Source organism: Simochromis diagramma, unplaced genomic scaffold, assembly GCF_900408965.1.
Source record: "Simochromis diagramma unplaced genomic scaffold, fSimDia1.1 OVJJ01000302.1, whole genome shotgun sequence".
In the NCBI taxonomy this organism is placed as follows: domain Eukaryota; kingdom Metazoa; phylum Chordata; class Actinopteri; order Cichliformes; family Cichlidae; genus Simochromis; species Simochromis diagramma.
The window spans coordinates 14062660-14084192 of NW_024386792.1; the positions used below are offsets into that span (position 1 = coordinate 14062660).

Genomic DNA, 21533 nt, shown 5'->3' on the forward strand with positions numbered 1-21533 from the left:
GAAAATGTTCTGTTAAGGAAACAGGCCACCTAACAGGTCCTCAACATGAAGTGACACAAAACTTAAACTTAGATCATAGAAAGTGTTATGGACAGAAGAAAGTCTGTGTTTGCTCTATGTCTGTTGTTTAACACATGAGGGATGTGGAACACATGAAAAGATGCTGACGCTCCACAAACCTGCCAAGGAGGAAATGCAAGGACTTGGGTGTATTTGGGTAAAGTAGGAGATATAATCATGTGAAAACTATTTTTTCATTTGACTCTGTGAAGTTTTATATCTTACTGACTGTTCGTTTAGCCACTCATTTAAAAAAAAAAATCCATTACAGTGTCTCCTGGTTTCCAAAGCCCAGTGAGCAGTTTTGTACATACAATATATTTCAACTGTGTTTGATATCAATAATAGAAATTTACTTTCAATGCAACAATTTTCACAAAGTAGTTTGAGGTATTGGGTCACTGTGTGACTCATACCTAAAGCCTTGCAGCATATTTACACCAGTATATTTTAGGTATGCCAAAGTCGGGCAAGGATAGCAGCCAATTTCTATTGGTCATGCTGTAGAGCAAACCCACAAAATAGACAAGGAAAAAAAGCAAGGTTAGAGATTGACTCAAGTTTTTCTACAAGCAGTGCAACTTTCTTCAATTCTCTCATTACAAAGTTTACCTCAGCACTAGTGCTCTGTGAGTAATATAAAATCTAATCCAGAACACATTGTTATCACAAAAAACATTGATTTTTTTTTAATCATTATTCTTTTTTGGAAATTTGTTTGTTTCAGATTTAGAAGGAGACCCTTGGAGTGGAGGAGTTTTGATAGCTGGAATGAAAGTTTTGATTCAGCATGCAGAACAAAAGGATGTTAGAAACAAAGGGAAGTGGTGGGCAGATAGAAATGGGCACACATACACAACCATGTATTCGTAATCGTAACTTCTGTGATGGGGAGCAATATGTATGTGTGTGTGTGTGTGCGCATATTAGTTAATGTGAGGTCATTCCTGCTAAAAAGCAGTTTGATCGTGAGAAAAGTGCACAGATCTGTGCACCTGCAGAAATTATGGCTGTACACACGCACACCAGAGTGACTATCACAACACTGATGACTTAACGTTCCTCTTTAGTTCAGTAATTTTCATTCACTCAATCGTTTCCCCTCTCGTACTTCCTCTGTGTTTCTTTTCCGCCCTGTTCTTAATAACTCTGTCTCACTTTTCTTTCTACGTTCCTGTTTTCCTCCCTGCGCGTTCTCTTCCGGCTGCTCTACACAGAATGAGCGAGTGTGTGTCAGCAAGGAAATTGGGAATGAGTGACGTGGTAAAGTGTGATTTTTGCCAGCAGGGAGAGGAACAAATGGGAGGAAAGCACTTTATAAAAACATATCCCAAATCCAGGCCAGACGGGCACACACACACACCCATGCACAGACTCACACACATATACACTGGGCGGCAGTCCCATCACAATGTGAGCTTCATTGGTGCTGACACACTCCAATGTAGCAGTGAATGGGACTTGATGTCTGAGGCCCCAGCCTATGATTCGCCCACAGGGCAGCCACTCATTAAAGTACAAAAAGGAGCAAAGGGAGGGAAAGGGACAGAGGAAATGGGAGGTGAAGATGAGGGAGGGGGAAAGGATGCAGATTTGATTCACTCTGTTTTACTGTGCAGTGGATAAGCCGCTAGATTGGTAAGTTTGCCCTTAGGCATAGACACTCGGAAGATCACTACTCTGGCATTGCTTCACCAATTTCTCCTCCCTTAAGCAACATCTAGGCTCCATCAGTAGCTACACTTCTTCACTGCTGGGGCCTTCTTTCTACAACAGCTATTGGAAGTAATCAACAACGAAACACCTATTTAATCAATTTCCTGGATTCACTTGCTTTAAAGTTTGTTTGTTTTTTTTGTAGTCAGTGAACAGAGACAGGTAGCTTCAAAAGTAGCTTCAAAATATTTGATTTGTCTCTTTAGTTACTTTAGCCTTTAGCCTACCTACATGAACATTAAATGAGAGGGCATAATGTTTTACTTGACCCAGGTTTCTGGGTCATTTTTGGGATCATTTCTGGCTCATTTTGACATTCTTTGGTCCTAATTTGTATTTACTGAGGTGTTAAAAAATATTGATGTTAAAATGGTGCAAAAGCCCTGATGACTGAGAAAGTTTCACAAACATTAGATCCTTCCCCTTGGGTGAGAGAATCCAATGTGCTGTTAAGGTGCTCTTAAATTGTAAAAGCCCAATACTCTTATATAAATTCTATTCTATTCAGTTCAATTCAATTTTATTTATACAGCACCAAATCACAACAGCAGTGGCCTCAAGGAGCTTTATATTGTAAGGCAGACCGTACAATAATACATACAGAGAAACGCAACAATCATAGGACCCCCTATGAGCAAGCACTTTGGCGACAGTGGGAATGAAAAACTCCCTTTTAACAGGAAGAAACCTCCGGCGGAACCAGGCTCAGGGAGGGGCGGCCATCTGCTGTGACTGGTTGGGGAAAGAGAAGGAAGACAGGATAAAAGACATGCCGTGGAAGAGAGCCAGAGATTAATTACGAGTATGATTTTATGCAGAGGTGTATTAACACATGGTGACTGAAGAAGAAATACTCAATGCGTCATGGGAATCCCCTGGCCGTCTACACCTATTGCAGCATAACTAAGGGAGGATTCAGGGTCACCTGGTCCAGCCCTAACTATATGCTTTATTAAAAAGGAAAGTTTTAAGCCTAATCTTAAAAGTAGAGATAGTGTCTGTCTCCCGAATCAAAACTGGAAGCTGGTTCCACAGAAGAGGGGCCTGAAAACTGAAGGCTCTCCCTCTCATTCTACTTTTAAATACTTTAGGAACAACAAGTAAGCCTGCAGTGTGAGAGCAAAGTGCTCTAATAGGGTGATATGGTACTACAAGGCCATTAAGATAAGATTGGGCCTGATTATTTAAGACGTGTGTGAGGAGCAGGATTTGTTTTCTATAAGATGCTTATAGATGATCTCAATTAAGAGTATCAGTCTGCCAATATTACTCAATGCTATTGAGCTATCAGGGATACGACAGTGTCTGTAATGTCCAGGTCATCTGACTTGTTCTCAGTCGTCCAGGTTGTGGTAATCTAAGGAGCTTGTAAAAAAAAGTGATTGCACTTCTTTACAGAAGGGTAGGATATCATATAGAATAACAAATACAACAACATTTTCATCATTGGTCATCCCTTGTAGCAGGTTTATAAGAGAAAGCATGAAATCCCAATGCACTTCAGACCCACACCCTCAGACAAAAACTGGTTCATCCCGAAGACAAAACTCCCAAACACATTTTAAACAACATAGTGTATGTTGTACAGTGCAGCGAGGAATGCTCAGACCTCTACATTGGAGAAACCAAACAGCCACTCCATAAACGCATGGCACAACATCTGCATCTAAAAGATAAAGGCCAATCTTTCGAGGATGCCAGTGTTCACATTTTGGACAGATGGTTTGAAAGAGGAGTGAAAGAGGCCACCTATTCCCTCTGTGAATGACCATCTTTGAACAGGGGGGTGGCTTACAACACCAACTGTCTTCCACCTACAATGCAGTTTTGAGATCCTCGGGATTCCCATATGCTTGTTTGCCATTCACCTAGGGACCATTTTTGATCCGAGGACACCACAAGGGTTACTGCCCACTCACAACTTGTATCAGGTGATCTCAGTAGGTCACATGGTAGGGCGAGTCAAGGTCTCACAATGGGTTTTCACACCTTGGCTCTTTTGATGAGGCACATGATCAATAGTGGGTCAATGACCCTTTTAAAGGAACAACTCCCATTAGGGTTTAAATACCTGATTTCGTTTTAGTACTGATGAAGCTTTTCAGATGAGAGGTGAAACGCTTTCAAGAAACCTAAAGAAGTCCAGTCGCTTTTCTTTCCAGGCTCCTCAAAATCTGCCATATTTATTCATGTCTGATGACTGCAAAAATCATAGCATACAATTCATATTCTTTTTCTTCAAACTCATCAATCGTTTGGTGGCACAAGCACTTTATTTGTGCCTTTATACATGTGTATAGGCATATATGCCAGTCTGTATTTGTGAAAATTGGTCTATTAACACCATGAAACTGGGTGGCATAAGACAACATGAGCACAAACAAAAAAAACACCAGCCAAACCCACAAGCTAACACCTTGTCATGTGGATCTTTTGTTCAGATAGCTTTCATTGATGGGATGCTGCCAGAGCTGTCCTCTTCCCTTAAGAGGATGAAGTCATTAAGCAGAATGGGAGGGAGAGAGAAATAAGTACATGAAAACAGATTTTTATTTGTATCCTTAGAAAGCCTCCCTCTAGTTAACATTGATTTTCTCTTGCTGCCAGTTCATTTTCAGAGTGTTCTACTTCTACTTGGCATCCATCTGTGAATTTCTTCTCGTTTCTTCTCCCCCTATACTTTCTTCCCGTTTTGTTTTCCCTTTGCGCTTCCTCATTTCTGTCTTGTTCCGCTCATTTGTAAAAGAGCCAACTGTCTACATTCATCAAACAGGAGGAAACTTTATTGCGAGTAGCGTGCAACAGTCAACCATCAAATATGTATATCCTTGTACTTCTTTGATCATAATCATCGTTTAATGTTTCAGTCAAGCTGTTTTGTCTGCTTCCTCGTGAAGGCACAGGGGATGTCTTTATTTTATCCTCTTTTTCCTTAACATAAAGGTCCCTCTGGCACTCGTGGTCTGTTTGCTGTGGATGGTTGATCTCCTTTCCTTTCATGCCAGTGGTATTCCATTTTATCCTCAACTCTCCCAGTCTATGTATGTCTTCCTCATTGCTTTTGCCCTATCTGGATCACATTGTGCAAGCTGCTTCTATTGCTCTTTCATCCACATTTCTGCCTTAGTTTCTCCCGCTCTGGCTGTCTCCTTTCTCCTTCCCTGTGTGTTCATCTCTCGAGATTAGTTTACACTGTAGCATAAATTAGAGCTGAGATTAGAAGGTCATGTTCCATGAGGCAAACTTGCACAGTTAAGCCCCCCAAAGAGAGCCTTACATAAGATGGGTTACCTATTTTACCAAGCACTGTGTTATCTTCTTCGGCTGGGAACTTTTGTGGAATCCTCTCTAAAATAATATTAATGTTTCAGTCGAATTTTATAACCTAAAATGATCCTGGTTCTCATTGTAAGACAATGTAAGATAATAAGTTGAACTGATGCAATTTACTAATGTGTATTTTCCTCACTTCAATGAAACAGAGGAGTGAAATCATAATTAGTTCTGTTGTAAGCTCTTATTATAACTGCTACAGAGCGGAGTATAATTTGTGGCAATAAAAAATACATGCAATAATTGATCTTAATTAAGCTCTAGTTTAAAATCCTTTTATACAAAACTGACATGACATGCGGCGCTTAAAAAAAATATATATATATAAAATGCATAAGCATAGCTAAGTAATGTGAGAACTGGAGACGACTTTTTCTCTGAAACAACAGATAATAATGGCTCTGCTACTGGAAATAGTTACTAATAATTAACTGAAAGTGAACTGCTGTACGCCCACCTTTACTTGACATATTGTGCCTTATCAAATAAAAGTAAAATTTATATACAACAAGTAAAAGTCACTTACGTAACTTTCCAGTATCTTTATAATTTCACCAGATAACAGGACATTAACCCTTTTCTTTTTTTTTCCATTTGCCTACATAATCCGGTCGTTAAGTGATGACGTGACGAATCCTACTTCCAGGCCTAAAGTAGTCTGCGTTTAATATGGCTTTTGTGTTGTTAACATGTTTAATGTTTTGTACTTTCTTCTATTTAATCTCAAAAAGCTCCTAAAACAGTCAGTGATCACCGTTGACCTCCCTCGGCTTTTATTACCGCTAATCATTTATTTAAGATCAGTTTTTAAAACCTTAGGATGTAACTACAGCCCAGCTCATGCAGCAGTATATGAATGACTAACCTCGTATTGTGGATGGATTATCTCAGTTGTTCTCCTGGCTGAAGTTTGGTCCTTTTACAGCATCCTGCCATGCGATTACATTTGTTCCTGACCACTGAGAACACTCACGTTAACTTTTATCGAGTGGAAAAAAAGTTAGCTTGTTTATTATATGCTAACATAGCTGTGTCGCTAGCGGTCACGTAGCACATCATTATATACCAGCTAGCCAAACTTCAGTAACCCTACAAACGTCACTGCTGTTTAGTTTTCTGTCTTCATTTATGCTGGAAGTGATAACAGAGCTGTACGTTTTAATTTGTTTCCAAAACCCGGCAGTCAGGACATGCTATATTGTATTTAGATAGAAGCTAGCGAGCTAAATTCCTGCTAACTTCTAACTCCGTTAAATGTCATAAATTCCGTTTTCATGGATGCCTGGATGTTAAACTCAATTGTTACACCTGGTAGAGCAGAGCGCTGATCATTTTATTAAAGATGAAAGACTTTAGACAGTTTTTCAACTCTCAGTAATGCCATAGTGATCGTTTGATATATGGACCTGCAGCGGAGTTTAGACCCAGACACGGCTAGTGACGTCAGACTTAACGACCGGATTATCCTAGCAACTGCCCATCCTCAAGATACTGACTTGTGGTTAAAATGTCCATGGGTGAAGTTCATTAGGTTTGTTGTTATTAACATTTTTGCAGTGGTTCCCCCATGTTTTATTTTGGCGAACTCTGTGTCATCACTTACACTAATGACATGATCCCTTATACGCAAGTATTCTTACACCGCTGTGTATGTTTTGCACATGCTTGAAATGAACCACTAATATGTAAAGCTGATCAACCTGTCACTGATCTGGGCAAGGAATGCTAAAAATAGGTCCTTGCCAGTTGATCGATAGATCTCCAGATACAGACGGATGAATAGATGGATGGAGTTGGGATGGTGGCTCATACTTAGCTCGGTACTGGAAGCAAAACTCACTTTTACTGTCTAATAATGGATGTTTCTTTAAAATGTTTTTAAAGAACAGAATTTTTTGACAAACAGAAATTATGTAAAATGAAAAATATTTTTCCAAACATGTACATACTCTTCAAGAGTTTTATTGAAAAAGAAAAAAGTAATTCCATAGCTGCACTTAATGTGAATTATTCAGACAAACGTACAAGTTAGTGTGCTGTATGCCAAAATTTTACCTCACCTAACCAAACCACTACACATCACTTTACTTTACAACATTTCTACATTCTGGTGACAGCTGTTGTCCCTGAAATATACATGCCCCTAAAAATAATGGATTCTCTGTTGCAGTGAACATATTAAAGAGGGTGCAAACATACGCAGTGAAGCTTACAAGTGACACTTACAAAGATGTTAATGGAGCATGGAGACTGCCTGTGACTTTGATGGCTGTCCTGTTCTTTGTTTACACTTTGTAAAGCAACAAAAAAATTTCTTCACATATTCCCTCCGCCCCATCATTTATTATTTATTTAGTTGCTGTTGTTAGCATTAATTTAGTTCAGCAGACATGTGATGATGCTATATAGACACATATACACACATACATGATCAATAATTTGTATTATCTTCCCTGATGATGAGTTATTGTGCTTTATTCAAGCCTCTGGCTTTAATGAGGGTTAATACCATCTGCTGATTAGACAATACAGTCAGACAGGAAGGCACACGCATACACAGACACATGCTGCATGCTGCAAGTGAATCATTTAAATGGACATAATGGGCACAGCAGTGTGGGTGTGCAGGCTTGGCTTTGCACTGTATGACGTGCAACCATGCAGTCTAATGTTTTGGGAAGGAAAACTGAAACATATACACATAATACGCACACATTTCCCACACATCTTATTATGTGAATGGGAAGTGTCACACCCCAGAGAGGAAGTGGTATTAACAGTGAAGGTCTTTTCCTATTTCACGCTCCAACCATGTGTCTACCAATTTGCATCCCCTACTAACACTTCTACATCTATTGAGATGTAAAAAAAAAAAAAAAAAAAAAGGGGGGGAGAGTTGCAACGGAAAGTAAGAGAGAAAAGGGAGTTGGCGACAAATCGGACGGAAAAAGGTAGAAACCACAAGTGGAGAAGTGGAATAACAAGAGAGGAGGGTCATTAGCCCATGAATGAATGAGTGAATGAATGAATGGATGGAGAAAGAGTATGTAGTGGGGAATGCACTAAATGTCAATGCACAAGATGGGGGTGAATGGCAATGGTTGCTTGAAGATTTTGCTGCCAGGTGTGTAAGTAACACAAGTGCTGTACTTTGCCATCTGTCCATCGTGATCACCTGCGTTTCTTCACTCTAAGTCCAGGTGTTTTGTGTCCACAGGTTTCAACCAGCCACCCTGGTGGAGAGGATCCAAGCTATCGCCCAGAATGTCTCTAACATGGCCATCAGGGTGGAGCAGATATTGCAAAACAGTATGGTGCAAGGCAGAGGTACAGTATCATTATCATCATGGTTTCACCTTCTTGTTTACAATACCTATGAGTAAAATCCAGCTTACCATTGGTTTCCTTGTTCCGTAGATCGGCTACAATTACAGACAACATCATAAATTAATATACAGCACAGGGATATTACAAGAACAATAAATAAGTATACAAGACGCACCTCACTCTCATCCAGCCTGCTCCACTCTTATGATTTACAATAAGAAATTGATTGATTAACGTTGTTACCCCAAAGGGAAACGAGCTTGCATTATGCACAATAAACACACAATTGTGTACAATGTCGTTATACACAATAAAAATGTACACATAAAAGAGGAGGGCACTGGCAGACACTTGGTACCAGTGATGGTATACGTGGTCTCACACAATGTGAAGAGTGCATCGCAAACATTGCACCACTGCATAAGAACAGCCACTGAAATGTAATCAGTAATTTACAACTTGAAGCACAGCTGAACACATGAACAGCTGTCAGCTTGTGATGACAAATATGCAGACCCACACATGAAAAGGAACGAGGAGAAACAGAAACACACACACATCTGTTATTCGGGTGTTTTTTGTTTTTTTTTTGATCACTGACACAAATCAGTTTTCATACCGTGTCAGTTAGCAGAGCTTCTGTCTGACACCTTCTGACACAAAAATATTAAAACATAGTAGAAAGTATTTGGACAATGGGTCGTTATACTAGATTAAAATAGACAGTCAAAAACACCACCATGAAAAAAATGAGATGTTTGATTTGAGTCAACATCCAGAATCTTCTGTAGTCAGTCATATCAGATTTTTTTGTTTTGTTTTTTTTTCCCAGTAAATTAAAAATCGAGAGAAATAAACTCAGGCTATGGAATCATAACGGAAGCTCTGAAGTGGAGGCGAGGTCATCTCTGTAAATGTCAGCTCTTATCCAACTGTGTGGTTTTCTGTTGTCTTGTTCACAACAGACTTTTTTTTAATCAAAACCGCAGTAATACCAAATATCCGCCCACTTTCCTCTGTTACTTTTTTCTTGAGGCTAATTGCTCAACTCTTTACATGAGAATAAATGAGCATTACTTCTCCTTTTGTTTTCGCCTCTGCATCTGCAGGGACAATGGCACACGCCAAAATGAAAACAGTGCTGCTTTCTCTAATCACAGATGAATTGAAACACTGCTGGCAGACTTTATTATCATACGGCTCAGTGGCGGTTTATTTATCTCGTGGTCAGGCATGTGCGAGAAGAAACAACAGGAGAAATAGAGTTAGAAGACGTGATTAGAATTTCCTTCCCTTCAAACACTGGCAAGGCTTTTCATGTTCCATCTAGAAGGGACAGAAGTCAAGTTTTTATCTAGTTAGTTGACCACATTTTCAGTTGTTGCCTTAGTGGTTGCTATTGTAATCACATTTGCAGCCAATCCGTGTATGTTTTCAGTTGATGGAGACAAGCCCCAGGGAAGACTTATGTAGAGAAATGTCTCTTTTTCATTAGGCAAATGGAAACAGACAGAATCTAAGAGAAGACAGATGTGATGGTCCGGAGAGAGAACTAGGGAGAGAAGGAGGGGATTTAAAAGAGAGAGGGAAAGAGCGAGAAAATCTAACTGCAATGGTTCTCGGACACAGTCTTCCCTTCTTCTCACATCGGCAGCAGAGAGGCAGTTAACTAAGTCATTGGAGCAATTAATGCAGTGTGTGCAGCCTAAGTGAGCAGACGTAGTTGCTAGCGTAACTGAAGGATGGTTGGCGGCAGCGGGAGACAGACTGCTTTGTCAGGCCCAGTGAATATTGTGCACTGCAGTAGATATGTTGCAAGGCTGCAAAGGGAAAACCACGGAGATTTATGAGCTCTTCACAGCATGTATGACATAAACAGTAAATGATTATGTTATGGAAGGAAGTGAATATTGCTATGAAATTTCCATAGGCAAGTGGAGTGAAGCTGTTACTGTGAGTAATGCTGTAACCTCTTGGTTCTCAGAGGGCAGCCTTTGGGTCAGACGAGTTCACGTCTAGTCATTTTGAGTAAATAAATCGATTAGCAGAAACGAGGCTGGAATTTTAAAGAGACTTTGACAAGCTCCATATGCTGATAAATGAGCTGATAGATAGTATTACATTGGCTGATTGTTGTTGGAAATGTTATATTCACTGGAGAATAAATATTCTCATTAGAGCCAACTGATTTAAGTGAACTAAGCCTTCAAGCCTGTAGACTAATGAAGCATCAGTGATTGTGGCTAATTTTACTCACAGCAGGCGTAAGTCAATTGATCATTTAACTGGATATTTACAAATGTAAATATCTTCTGTAAAATGTGAAGCTTATAAATCACAGATTGATGTTTTAATCTGGAAGCAAAAGTTCACTCACTGTGTCTTTTCAGTATTGAGAGATGGGTCGTCAAGTCAGTGTGAAGTGCCGAGAGACCCTCTCTTCCCAGAGTGTCCTGGAAAAGTAGATGTGAGTATTTAGCTGTTCTCTTCATTTCACTGTGTGAAACTGACTAGTTGATTTGGGCTTAATGAGGGTATAACTACCCAATTAAATAATAAACTTTAAGATACTATATCTAAAAGAAAAAATAACACGATTTCTATCAACACTAATTTGGTTTTGGCGGCATGGCTCTGTAATGTGACCTCTCCACCCTTCCTCACGCATACATGAAGCACACTTCCCAGCTGTTAGATTTCCATTTCTTCTTCTGGCTTTATGAGAAGCCAGAAGAAGAAAGAAGCACAGAACATAACAGGCATCAGTGTCAGTAAATATGACACTAAATAAAGAGTTATGATGGGTTCAAAGCAGCTTGCACCTGTGATCAGCCTGCTTAAAACCAGCTTTACCAACACATCCTTTAGGAGTTTTACCATCAGCTGATCTTCTACACAGCAGACCAAGCTCCTCTGCCGGTCACACCTAAATCTGGAACTTCCTAATTTTATAAATGTGCAGTTATTAATAGAAAATGATTTAAAAACATTTTGTTACCATTATTTTGTCCTGTTGCAGAAAGACAGTTGTGAGTTATTAATTGTTGTTTCATATGTCATATATATATATATATCTATATATATATATATAGATATATATATATATATATATATATATATTGGAGTCAGATGATTAAATCTTTGGTAAGTAATTTTTCTGTTTTTGTGTGTATACATATTTCTTCCTGTGTGTCCTCTAGTGGATGCGTGCACGGTGGACATCAGATCCTTGCTATGCCTTCTATGGTGTTGATGGTTCAGACTGCTCTTTCCTCATCTACCTGAGTGAGGTGGAGTGGTTCTGCCCCCCACTGGCCTGGAGGAACCACAGCAGCCCCCCTACCCAGCATACACAGCCAGCAAAGTCCCCCAAGAGACAAGTAAGGGAGCAGTAGTGCTATTAGAAACACAGGTTGCCAACTGACACCTGATGAATGTACAATAAACCCACAAGTGATGATGCTTGGCTCACCACCTCAGCAATGTGAAGATGATGTGTTAATAAAATTCACAAAGGGAATCTGTGCCACAGTTGCTTAAAAATGTGTAATTTTGTAAAATTCTGTGAAATAAGGGCCAAAAAATCCAGAAGAAAGAAGTAAAAATTAGAAATTGCCTGTACTGCCACTCTGTTCATATATATTGTATTGACTGTATTTTTTCCAGTACTTCAGTGGTTGAGAATATTTATAGTGAAACATCAAAGAAACTGATTTTTTTTTTGTCTCATGACATGAATAAAACATGTTACCAATATGTAGATACTTACTTCTTGTAAGGCTTTTATTGTAACACTTTCCCACGCTGTTGGCACCTAAACAAACATCTGGTCAGCAGATGGAATACTTAAATGTTAATTACTTGCCTCGGTATAAAATGTTCTTGGATGAAACTTTAATTTGTCCCTCAGTCAGTTAGACTTAATAACAAGCATCTCCTGCAGGACAGACAGAGCAGCACTGACTCAAAGATAGCAGCAGGCTCTGCTGATTTCTTGTGTACTGGAAGCATGTAAAGTGCGGGGTGATGTTGCTGGTAAGTTATTTATTAAGATGTGCTTGTTTGGAGAAGTAGCTTTTGATTCCGTGCAAGCCTAAGATAGCAAATGACTTGTAATCCAGATTTCTGTTTGCTAAGGTTTTTACTTTAAGGGTTGGAAATATCTGCTTTCATTCACCTTTCTTGTGTCCTTGATTCAAGACCTTTTTTATTTTTAAACTTAAAAAAAATCAAATTTTAAGTTTTGTAGAGGAAAGAAAGTTGAGTCAAGATGGTGGAAAACAGAGTGCCACAGAGGGAAAATGGCTTTAGACAAGCAATATTGTGTTAGTTAACTGCTGGAACTGACAAATAGGACATGTTTGTACTATAATTATAGTGTTTTCAAAAAATTGTTTTTCTCTCTCTGCCATTTCGTCTGAAAGTGCAGCCTTTGTATTATGATTTCAGGCTGCTGTTAGTAACAACAGAAATGTAAAAAACTAGCCTGAGGTTGGTGAGCTGTTAATAAATGTCCAGAGTAGCAGTCAAAAGAATTTAACAGTCCTTTCCTTCAGAAGAAACCTTACAGTTGAGTAAGGTGTCTGACCCTGCTCACGCCCTATTAAAGCATCCACGGCTGCTAATACTGATTGATTTTTAATGTTAAAAAATTAATACATTTTCTGACAGCAAACCTGACGGTGCCTTCAGGTGCAAATCTGCGCAGTGGTAATACAGGACTATGGATTTTGAAATTCAAAATAGGGAACAAGGACAGAACTGTGCACTGAATCTGAATATAGTGGCACCTTTCTCACTCACATTCTCTCACTCAGACCGCATCACGAGTCTTTGAAATAGTTAAAAATGTGATGCCTGCACAATGTTTGCAGTTTCACTTTTCCTTTCTTTTAATAACTGTCTTAAGAGCGACATCTTTAGAAACTAACCGGAATGCTAATACAAATGAAGACCAATCGACTCCCTGACAAAAATAACTGAACTATTTTTGTGTTTCATAAAAACATTGCTGAGCCAAAGCTTTTAGAGTAGAAAACTCAAAGCATTAGTTAGAAAGACTGCATTTGTTCATAGCTGCTCCTTGTATATTTCATTGACAGAAGTACTTTAATATTACGTGTGGTACTTAGTACTAGTAACAGTAGTACTGGTACGTAATAGTACGTTATGAGTGTTAAAGCTGACTGAATTTTAGTCCCTCTGTGCTGCAGATGGGAGGAAAAACATGGCAAAATTATTTATTGTTTGGCTACCAGCCTGCATTTGCAGGTATTGCTGAATTACCGTGACATACCTTCATAGCTATGGTGTTTACTGGCAGTATAAGCAAAGCTTTGAACACCCATGCTGCTGTAGAATACAAAACAGGCACCACAGAGCTCAAAATGTGAGCCCTGTGCTGCCCAAATCTTACACTTTACCTGATTTTGTTACCAGCTTACCTTTTATATTCTCACATTCCCAGGCTGCCTTCCGTACAGACCTCTCTGTGTTGCTGGACCAGGTTGGGACAGGTAAGGAGTCCCTCAGCTTTATGAAGCGGCGAATCCGGCGACTTGCACAACAGTGGGCAACAGCTGCCAATCGTCTGGATGCCAAATTGGAGCAACAGTGGAGAGACCAGAAGAAGGTAAGTCTTTTTGCTTTGATTATAACAGCATTTTCTTTTAACCGCAGTATCATTTAGGTTGCATTTGAAGCTGTACAGTAACCATTCATGACAGAGGCTGTGTGTGAGTGAAAGGCAGCCATTTATCCTTGCATACGATAAATGAGGGCGAAGAAGCCACAGCAAGTAAGGTGATGAAATGATGATGATGAATGATTGGGATTATAGTGATATGTATGCAGTAGTGCTAGAGGACAAAGAGTAAGATGAGAAAGAAAGGGAAGGAGAGGGAGAATGGATTAGCAAAGGACTGTTAAAAATAGGGAAGGTAGTGAGACACGCCTGAGATGAGCGAGACATTAGGCCTGGAAGACTACGCTGCTTGTGGATTAAGGGTACTTCATTAAACTGAAGGTGTAATCTAAAAGCTTACTTTTGCAGCTTAATTTTTTTGGTGCATGTTACCCTTAACACCACAATTTTTGGTTGTTTATACTCCCCTTGATTTCTCCCTTCTCTGAGCACACTCACACTCTTTTACTTAAGGTAGTAATGATGAATGAATGCATTAATGTGAGAAGGCAGACTGAGCAAGCATTCTGCGTCCTCTTTCCAAAATATTTCTCTCTGCCCACATCTCTCTCTAAAATAAGTTAACATGGGTGGAAATAGTCCTCTGTCACTGTGATTGATGCTCTTCTTTCTTGTTCTGCACTGAGGGGATTTGTTATCCTCTATCGTGCCTTCGTGGCTGCTTCAACTGTGTATGCCTTACAAAATGCTGCTGCTGCTATCTCAACAGCAGATGTCCTGGCGTTTGTAAGAGTTAGCCTTGGCTGTCTAAAGCTGTTTATCACAATAATTAGAAACGGAAGTTTAAAAAAACCAAACATGTGCATCTGTGTATTCCCTGTCAGTCTGTGTGGGTCTGTGTTTATGCTTGACTACTAATTGGATATCATGACAATAAAAAACAAATGCCAAAGGCAGCATCTCTTACATTTTATTTAGCATTTAAAGCTCAGTCTTAACCAGAGACGCACACTTTTTTTTCACTGTTAAGATTGGTTTCCATTGAAATTTCAAATTAAGGTCACTCAGTAGTCTGTTGAGGGAATCACTGCCTGATTTTAAATGACTCTGACCCTGAAAAAGAAGCATTAACATTTGTCTTTGACACGATCCCTGTTCCCATTAGCAGGACTGTGCCTGATTATACCATCTAGAGATGCACTGATTGCAATTTTCTTGTCCGATTCTGATTTTTCCTTAAGCGTGACCTGCAGATACAGATTTTTACAAATGCAAATTTTCTTTCTAAGCATGTACAAACAAAAATCAAGTTTTATTCAGGGAAAATGTTTATTTTCATAATAAAATAAATGATTAATCTTTAAAAATTTCCCCAAACTGCAGTAAGTTGACATAGTTTCCTTTACCAAACAAAATTAGGTGAAACTCATTCCCATTACCTTAATCTTTTTTATTCCAGTATGCTCCAATGCTCTGGCTCTTGCTGGGGCTGCCTGCTTGTGGATGAGTCAGAGCTGTGAATTGCTTTAGCTTTAGCCACAGCCACTTTTCCATCGCTAGCTTCTGTGAAATGATTATGTTCAGCTGGGTGAAAGTGATTTATTGCTAGTTTTTGTGGTGCCCCCCCACAGTTTTCTTTGCTGAACTATGGATCTTTACTCATGATGAGTGTGTTTGACTTTTAATTGCGCTCCTGTTTATGTGTTGAGCACCATCTGGTCAGTTCATCTCTAGTCTTTGGATTTCCAATGAGGCTTTGTTGATTCAGTTCTGTTTCTTTGTTGGGCTCGGGCTTTGATTGTAACCAGAGTAGATGTTTCCCTAGAAGAAGAATAAATTAGTAGAACACAGAAGCAGGTATTGTAGGCGACAAGATCAAGAAGAAGAGGAAATGAAAGACAAAGCAATGCAGCAGGAAGTGTGTGGGCATGTGTGCATTTGTGTGTGTACATATCACAGCAGCTCTGGACATTTGAGTAATGTAATTATGAAGGGTTTACCTGAAAGTCACAGCAGAATAGATTTTCTACAGTCAAGTGTATTTGCAAGTGAGTGATATTTTGTATCAGAGTGAACAATGACGTAAAAGCTTGCCTTAAGTATTCTAGGAAATCTCTTTCTGAGTGCCAATTTCCTTAGTGAGTCTGAGGTTCAGAAAGAATACAGTCGACCTCTTGGTTCACTTCCCTTTCAAAGCAATGATACATTTAAAAGAATTTTTTTCACCATCGTTATGAAACTGAATATAAAGTCAGGGCCGTTTTTTGTTTTTTTTTTGCCATTAGAATCAATCTGAACAAAAGCTGTTTTCATTTTGTTAGACATCAAAGGGAATATATTTAGCTAAGTTCAGGAATCATTGAAGGGTTTTTGAAAGAGGAGGGTACAGATTCAAAGACGCTGACCTTATCCCGTTAACCTACAAAGCAACAGATTCGCTGGCTGTCTGCTAGTAGTTTTAGTATCTCCCCGTGTCACTTTATGTGCATCTGTGCTTCCTTGAGCATGCACATTTAGTGTGTTTGTCAGCAAATGTCAAGCTGCTAATTCCCCTTCTCTCTATCTCTGCCCTCTTGAGATTTAATAGATCTCTGACTGATGAAGTGCAGACAGTGTGGAAGGATAAGTGAGGAGTGAGGAACTGGGGTAGGGGTAAAAGAAAAAGCTGTTAGAGGAAAGAGGAAGAGGAGGAAGCAAGTTGAAAGAATATGAAAACAAGCAGGAAAGACATGAGTATAAGTAAAGAGGGGAAAGTTGTTTGTAGGGCCATGAAAGGAGGATGAGGAAGAAGGTGAAATTAAGGGTAGAGTAGTGATCTTTGTCGGTGCCAGCTTGTGTTGCCTCCCATGGCTGGACAGCTGCAACCTTCTTCGGGGGCACGATGAATGAGAGAACCAGGTCACACACACACACACACGCACACACACACACACACACACACACACACACACACACACACACACACACACACACACACACACACACACACACATGTCCATACAAAGTCCTGTTCTAACAGATGCTAAGCCAAGAATTTGCATACTTCTGTCGTTACCCTGTTAGTGATGTCTCGAGCAGAGGATACCACTGGAGTGGTAACACATACTTAACAGTCACTTCTGCGCTCCCGCTCTCAAGTGTATGCACCAAGGTCTTTCCAAGGATTTCACTTTGACTCAGACTCATATTGCATAAACATTTCAAAGACTAGACTTTCCTTACTACAACTCATCTAACGGCATTTAGAACAGAAAGATACTGTGAATATACTGCGATTCAAATTGGTGGTGCATGAACATACAAGCAAACAGATGGGACAGATGTAAAGGTGAGCAAGGTATTGTACCTCTGTTTGTGTCTCCGTGGGTTTCATGAGGCTTTATTCAGTCCCTATGGGATGTTAACAGGAAAAATTAGCTTCAGAGCTTTTTGAGAGTCCCCAAGCTCACTGCGAGTGAGCATTTATGCTGAACACACACAAGGGATTTTAACCGGAGTTCATTGATGTATGTCAGCGTGAAACAAATACACAAAAAAATCAGCACTTTCAGACACGCACACACATAACCACACACACACACCATCTGGGAGTACCATAAGTCCACTGTATAAAGTATTCAACTCTCTTGTGTGTTATCCAGATTCCCGAGGGAGGCAATTGGCTGTGACACACATAGTTTATGAGGCTTCACAGTTATTCCTTCTGTTGTTTACTTTCCATTGTGTAACTTTCTACCTGTTCATATTCATTTTGAAGCGAGCAAGTATATAAAATTGTTATGGTGGCAGGAGTGTGTGTTGGTTTGCCTCTCCTCTCTCAAGATTTTGATTCTCTTTTGATAACACAAACTTTACCTCTCTACATTTTTATAAATTCGGCTGTCATAAGTTCCCATACAGAATGAATTTATAATTAGAAATCAAAGTAAAATACTTTCTATTAGAAAGGAAGCCCCGTCAGCAGTTTAGATCTCAGCTGATATATCAGCAGATGATAGCTATTTGCCAATATATTGGTTTCAGCATGTCTAATGAACATGAAAATGAACAAAGTAAAGAAGAGACAGATAATTTATGCTGCAAATTACGCTCCATTCTTTGAATGCTGCAGACACAACAACAAGTTGTTGTTGCTTTTTAACCCTTGTGTTGTCCTCGGGTCAAAAATGACCCCAGGTGTATGGGAATCCCGAGGACATTGCAAGGATTAATGTCACGGTACTGGGTCGTGTGACCCAGTGTTTGAGTTTTATGTATTTTTGTATTCATTTTCAATCTAGTTAATTTCTAGGTCTGGTTGCGTTCACCTTATTTCTTAGTTATTTCTGTCATCTCCCCTTGTACCCAGTCTCCCTGGTTCCTGCGTCTATGTTTCATGTCTATGTGGTTATGTTAAGTTCATGTCATGTTTTATCTCCATGTCTATGTCTCTGTGTTTCCTGTTTTATTTTGTAAGAGTCTGGTGTTCTTTGTTCATTGTAGTTAGTGTTACTCTCCCCTGTATTGTCATTATGTTTCATTCGAGTCAGCTGTGTTCTCATGTGTCTCCACTTCCCCTGATCACCTCATGTGTGTATTTAAGTCCTCTGTTTTCTGAATGTCGTTGTCAGGTCGTCTGTTATCTCCACCATTGTCACTGTCACTGTCATAGTCATAGAACTTCATAGTATTTGTTTCTTAGTGTTTTTTAGTTTGCTTAGGGTTCCATGTTTAACTCCTGCTATCATCCAAATAAAGGATCGCTTTCTGTTTAAACCTGCAACTCCTCGTCCACATCTGCTTTTGGGTCCTGTTTCAAAAAACACACCGGCGCACCCCGCCGTGACAATTAATTTCATGTATTGTATTTTTAAGCTGCATTGTCATATTATTTTACTCAGGACTCATAACTTAAAGGGAAATCTGTTTTTGTTTCCTGTGTCTGAAAGCACATATCCAGTACTGGTTGGGCCCTAGTTTAGATCACGAGGGAGTTGCCAGCTTTTATAGTGAACTCTTCCTCTCCTGCTATTAACTTTGCATTTGTGTATGGATGCCAGTTTATAGAATCCAGTCTACAGTTATTCAGAGCTGCTGCCACTGTGTGATTTTCCTTATATTTATTTATCAGTTTTACTGTTGTGCCAGTAGTTGAAATTCAGCTCCTTCTGTCTCCATTTCTGCGTCGATGCCAGCGTTTCGCTGATACACCCTATAACCAACACCAACACCGAGCCAGGGAATAGTACTGGTGCCATGTATTCTCACTCTTGCCATCTGCCACCCAAACTGTAATTAAATTTCACTTATCTTTTTATGAAGCAGAAGTTAATAGAGCAGGTTTATTCAATCAGGGGATTTTTCACGCCAGCTGGAGTCTCACTGGAGCTTGACTCTGCTGTATACACATCATTGTCCAGAGTTGTATACACGCTTTATTTTCAAGTAAGTACATCAGTGAAATTACTTTATCAAATGTGCTGAGTGTGTGAAGTCAAAAACACCACTATATAATAATAAAGCTAAACAAATGTAGTGTACAAACATATTGTTGAGTATTAAGAATATGTGTACGGATATTAGGTCCCGAAAGTGAGACAGCGTGTTAATGAGGCTCTACATTAGTATCGACTATATGAGCAGCTCCCCTAATATTTAAAGATCTATACATGCACTTTGCAGCATGAGTCACAGGATTTTGGTGGACACCAAAATATTAAAAATATTAGTCTGGGACTCCAAAAAAGAGAGCTTATTTCGCATCATAACTGCTGAATGTGTAGATAGGCAATAATTTAAGCAGAACTTTGCCATGTGAACCTAAAATATGATGACATCTCAATGTTACGTTCACAACCCGTTTCCATGGCCAGCTGAAAATATTGTTAAACATTTATTGTGGGTTGAAATCAATAATTAATTTCGTTTAGTACAGTTTTTCTGTTTTTCTCATTTTGTTATTCAGATGCAGTCTGTCCCCTGGTCATAAAATGACTCATATTTTGTAGCAGTTTTGTGTGTATGTATGTATATTATGTGCAGGTGCACATGTTGGCTCTTCTAACTTCAATATTAGCACACATAATTAGGAGGGGGAGAGTGAAATGAGTGCCATTGTGGCATATATCTGAAAAGCTCTTGGATGCTTTTAGACATTATCTGCTACAGCTAACAGATTTAAAAGTACAGACACAGGAAACACTAATGCGTCTCACCATTTGTATGCACTTGCACACAAATGGTGAGACAGTAAACAAGGCCTTGGAAAACTTCCTGGCAAACTCCCCGCATTTGGTTTTAAGCTCATTATGTATGTTGCATGGTCAAAGTTGCGGGCTCCATTTGCCAGCAAAAGCAGCTGGAGGTGTTCATGCTGTGTTAGTTAATCAGGATTACTGAGCAAAGCAACGTTTGGACATGACTGTGTCTAATCCACTGTGAAAAGTAACGTGTTGCTCATTTCTCGCTGGGCTGCACTAATTATGTAGCAGCTAGGTGAACATGCATGACAGGACTGTAGCCTTTATGTGAAGAATTGTATAACAGTACAAGTCAAAGTGTAAAAGTTATTTTATTATGAAATTTACATGTTTTGCATAGTATATATTTTTAAAGTTCACATTAGATTTCTAAGAATTTTTACCACACTGTTTTTCTGTGTGTATATGAAAAATGTTGTTCCATTGGAGCATGAGGAGTAATTCTTTGGGGATTTCCATAATTTCCTTTTCAAACACTTTGAAATTCCAATGATATTAATCCTCAAAGTCATTAAAACATTGTGCAGAGTAGAAACTTAACTTTCCAAGAGCTTAGCAATATCCATTATGCAAATATTTCAAAGTGTTATAATGGACATCAGGTTGGAGTGAATGTACTTTATCGTAAACATCTGTACATTATGTGCACATACAGGACATATATTTTAATATCTGTCATAAAAAGAAGAAAACACAAATATATTTTGGAAATTAGTCAAAAACGTGTTTATACTGATGAATTATGTTGTTTAGATTGTTATGTATTAGGCAAATACCAAACTGAGTTCACGTTTTATACCCAAATTTGAGCCGGTGAAGTGAACTTCGCCGAGAAGTCAGAAATTAGCATAACAAGCTTTGCTTTCAACCTGTGAAACTATTTTTTTTTTCTTTTCAGGAATGCAAACAAATAACTGTAATTTGGCATTTTACTATTTTTTTCAGCTTTTTTGTAAAACAGTAAACTTTTAATAATATATTCAAATTTTAGATGACATTTTAGCATAAAAAAATTGCTTTTTCATTAAAGACCGTGCACATATTGGTGGATTAACCATTACAGAAACATGTAAAAATTGGTAATTGCTATTATTATTAATTTAGGGTTTCTGTGGCATAACTAGACCATCATAAATAAAACATGTTGACTGTAAAATTATGTCAATAAATATGATGTAGAATAGTGAAAATGTTTCAGGCAACAAGAAGACCTA

At 38.9% G+C, this 21533-nt stretch overlaps 1 protein-coding gene across 2 annotated transcripts in view; it reads left to right on the forward strand.

Moving 5' to 3' along the window:
- LOC120729185 (alpha-1,6-mannosylglycoprotein 6-beta-N-acetylglucosaminyltransferase B-like) overlaps positions 1-21533 on the forward strand; it is a 109254-nt gene that overhangs the window by 41320 nt on the left and 46401 nt on the right. For both annotated transcript variants that reach the window (XM_040024704.1, XM_040024703.1), the window contains exons 4-7: positions 8327-8436; positions 10827-10903; positions 11637-11816; positions 13904-14068. In XM_040024704.1, the coding sequence (XP_039880638.1) occupies positions 8327-8436; positions 10827-10903; positions 11637-11816; positions 13904-14068 (532 nt within the window). The remainder of the gene's footprint in view (positions 1-8326; positions 8437-10826; positions 10904-11636; positions 11817-13903; positions 14069-21533) is intronic.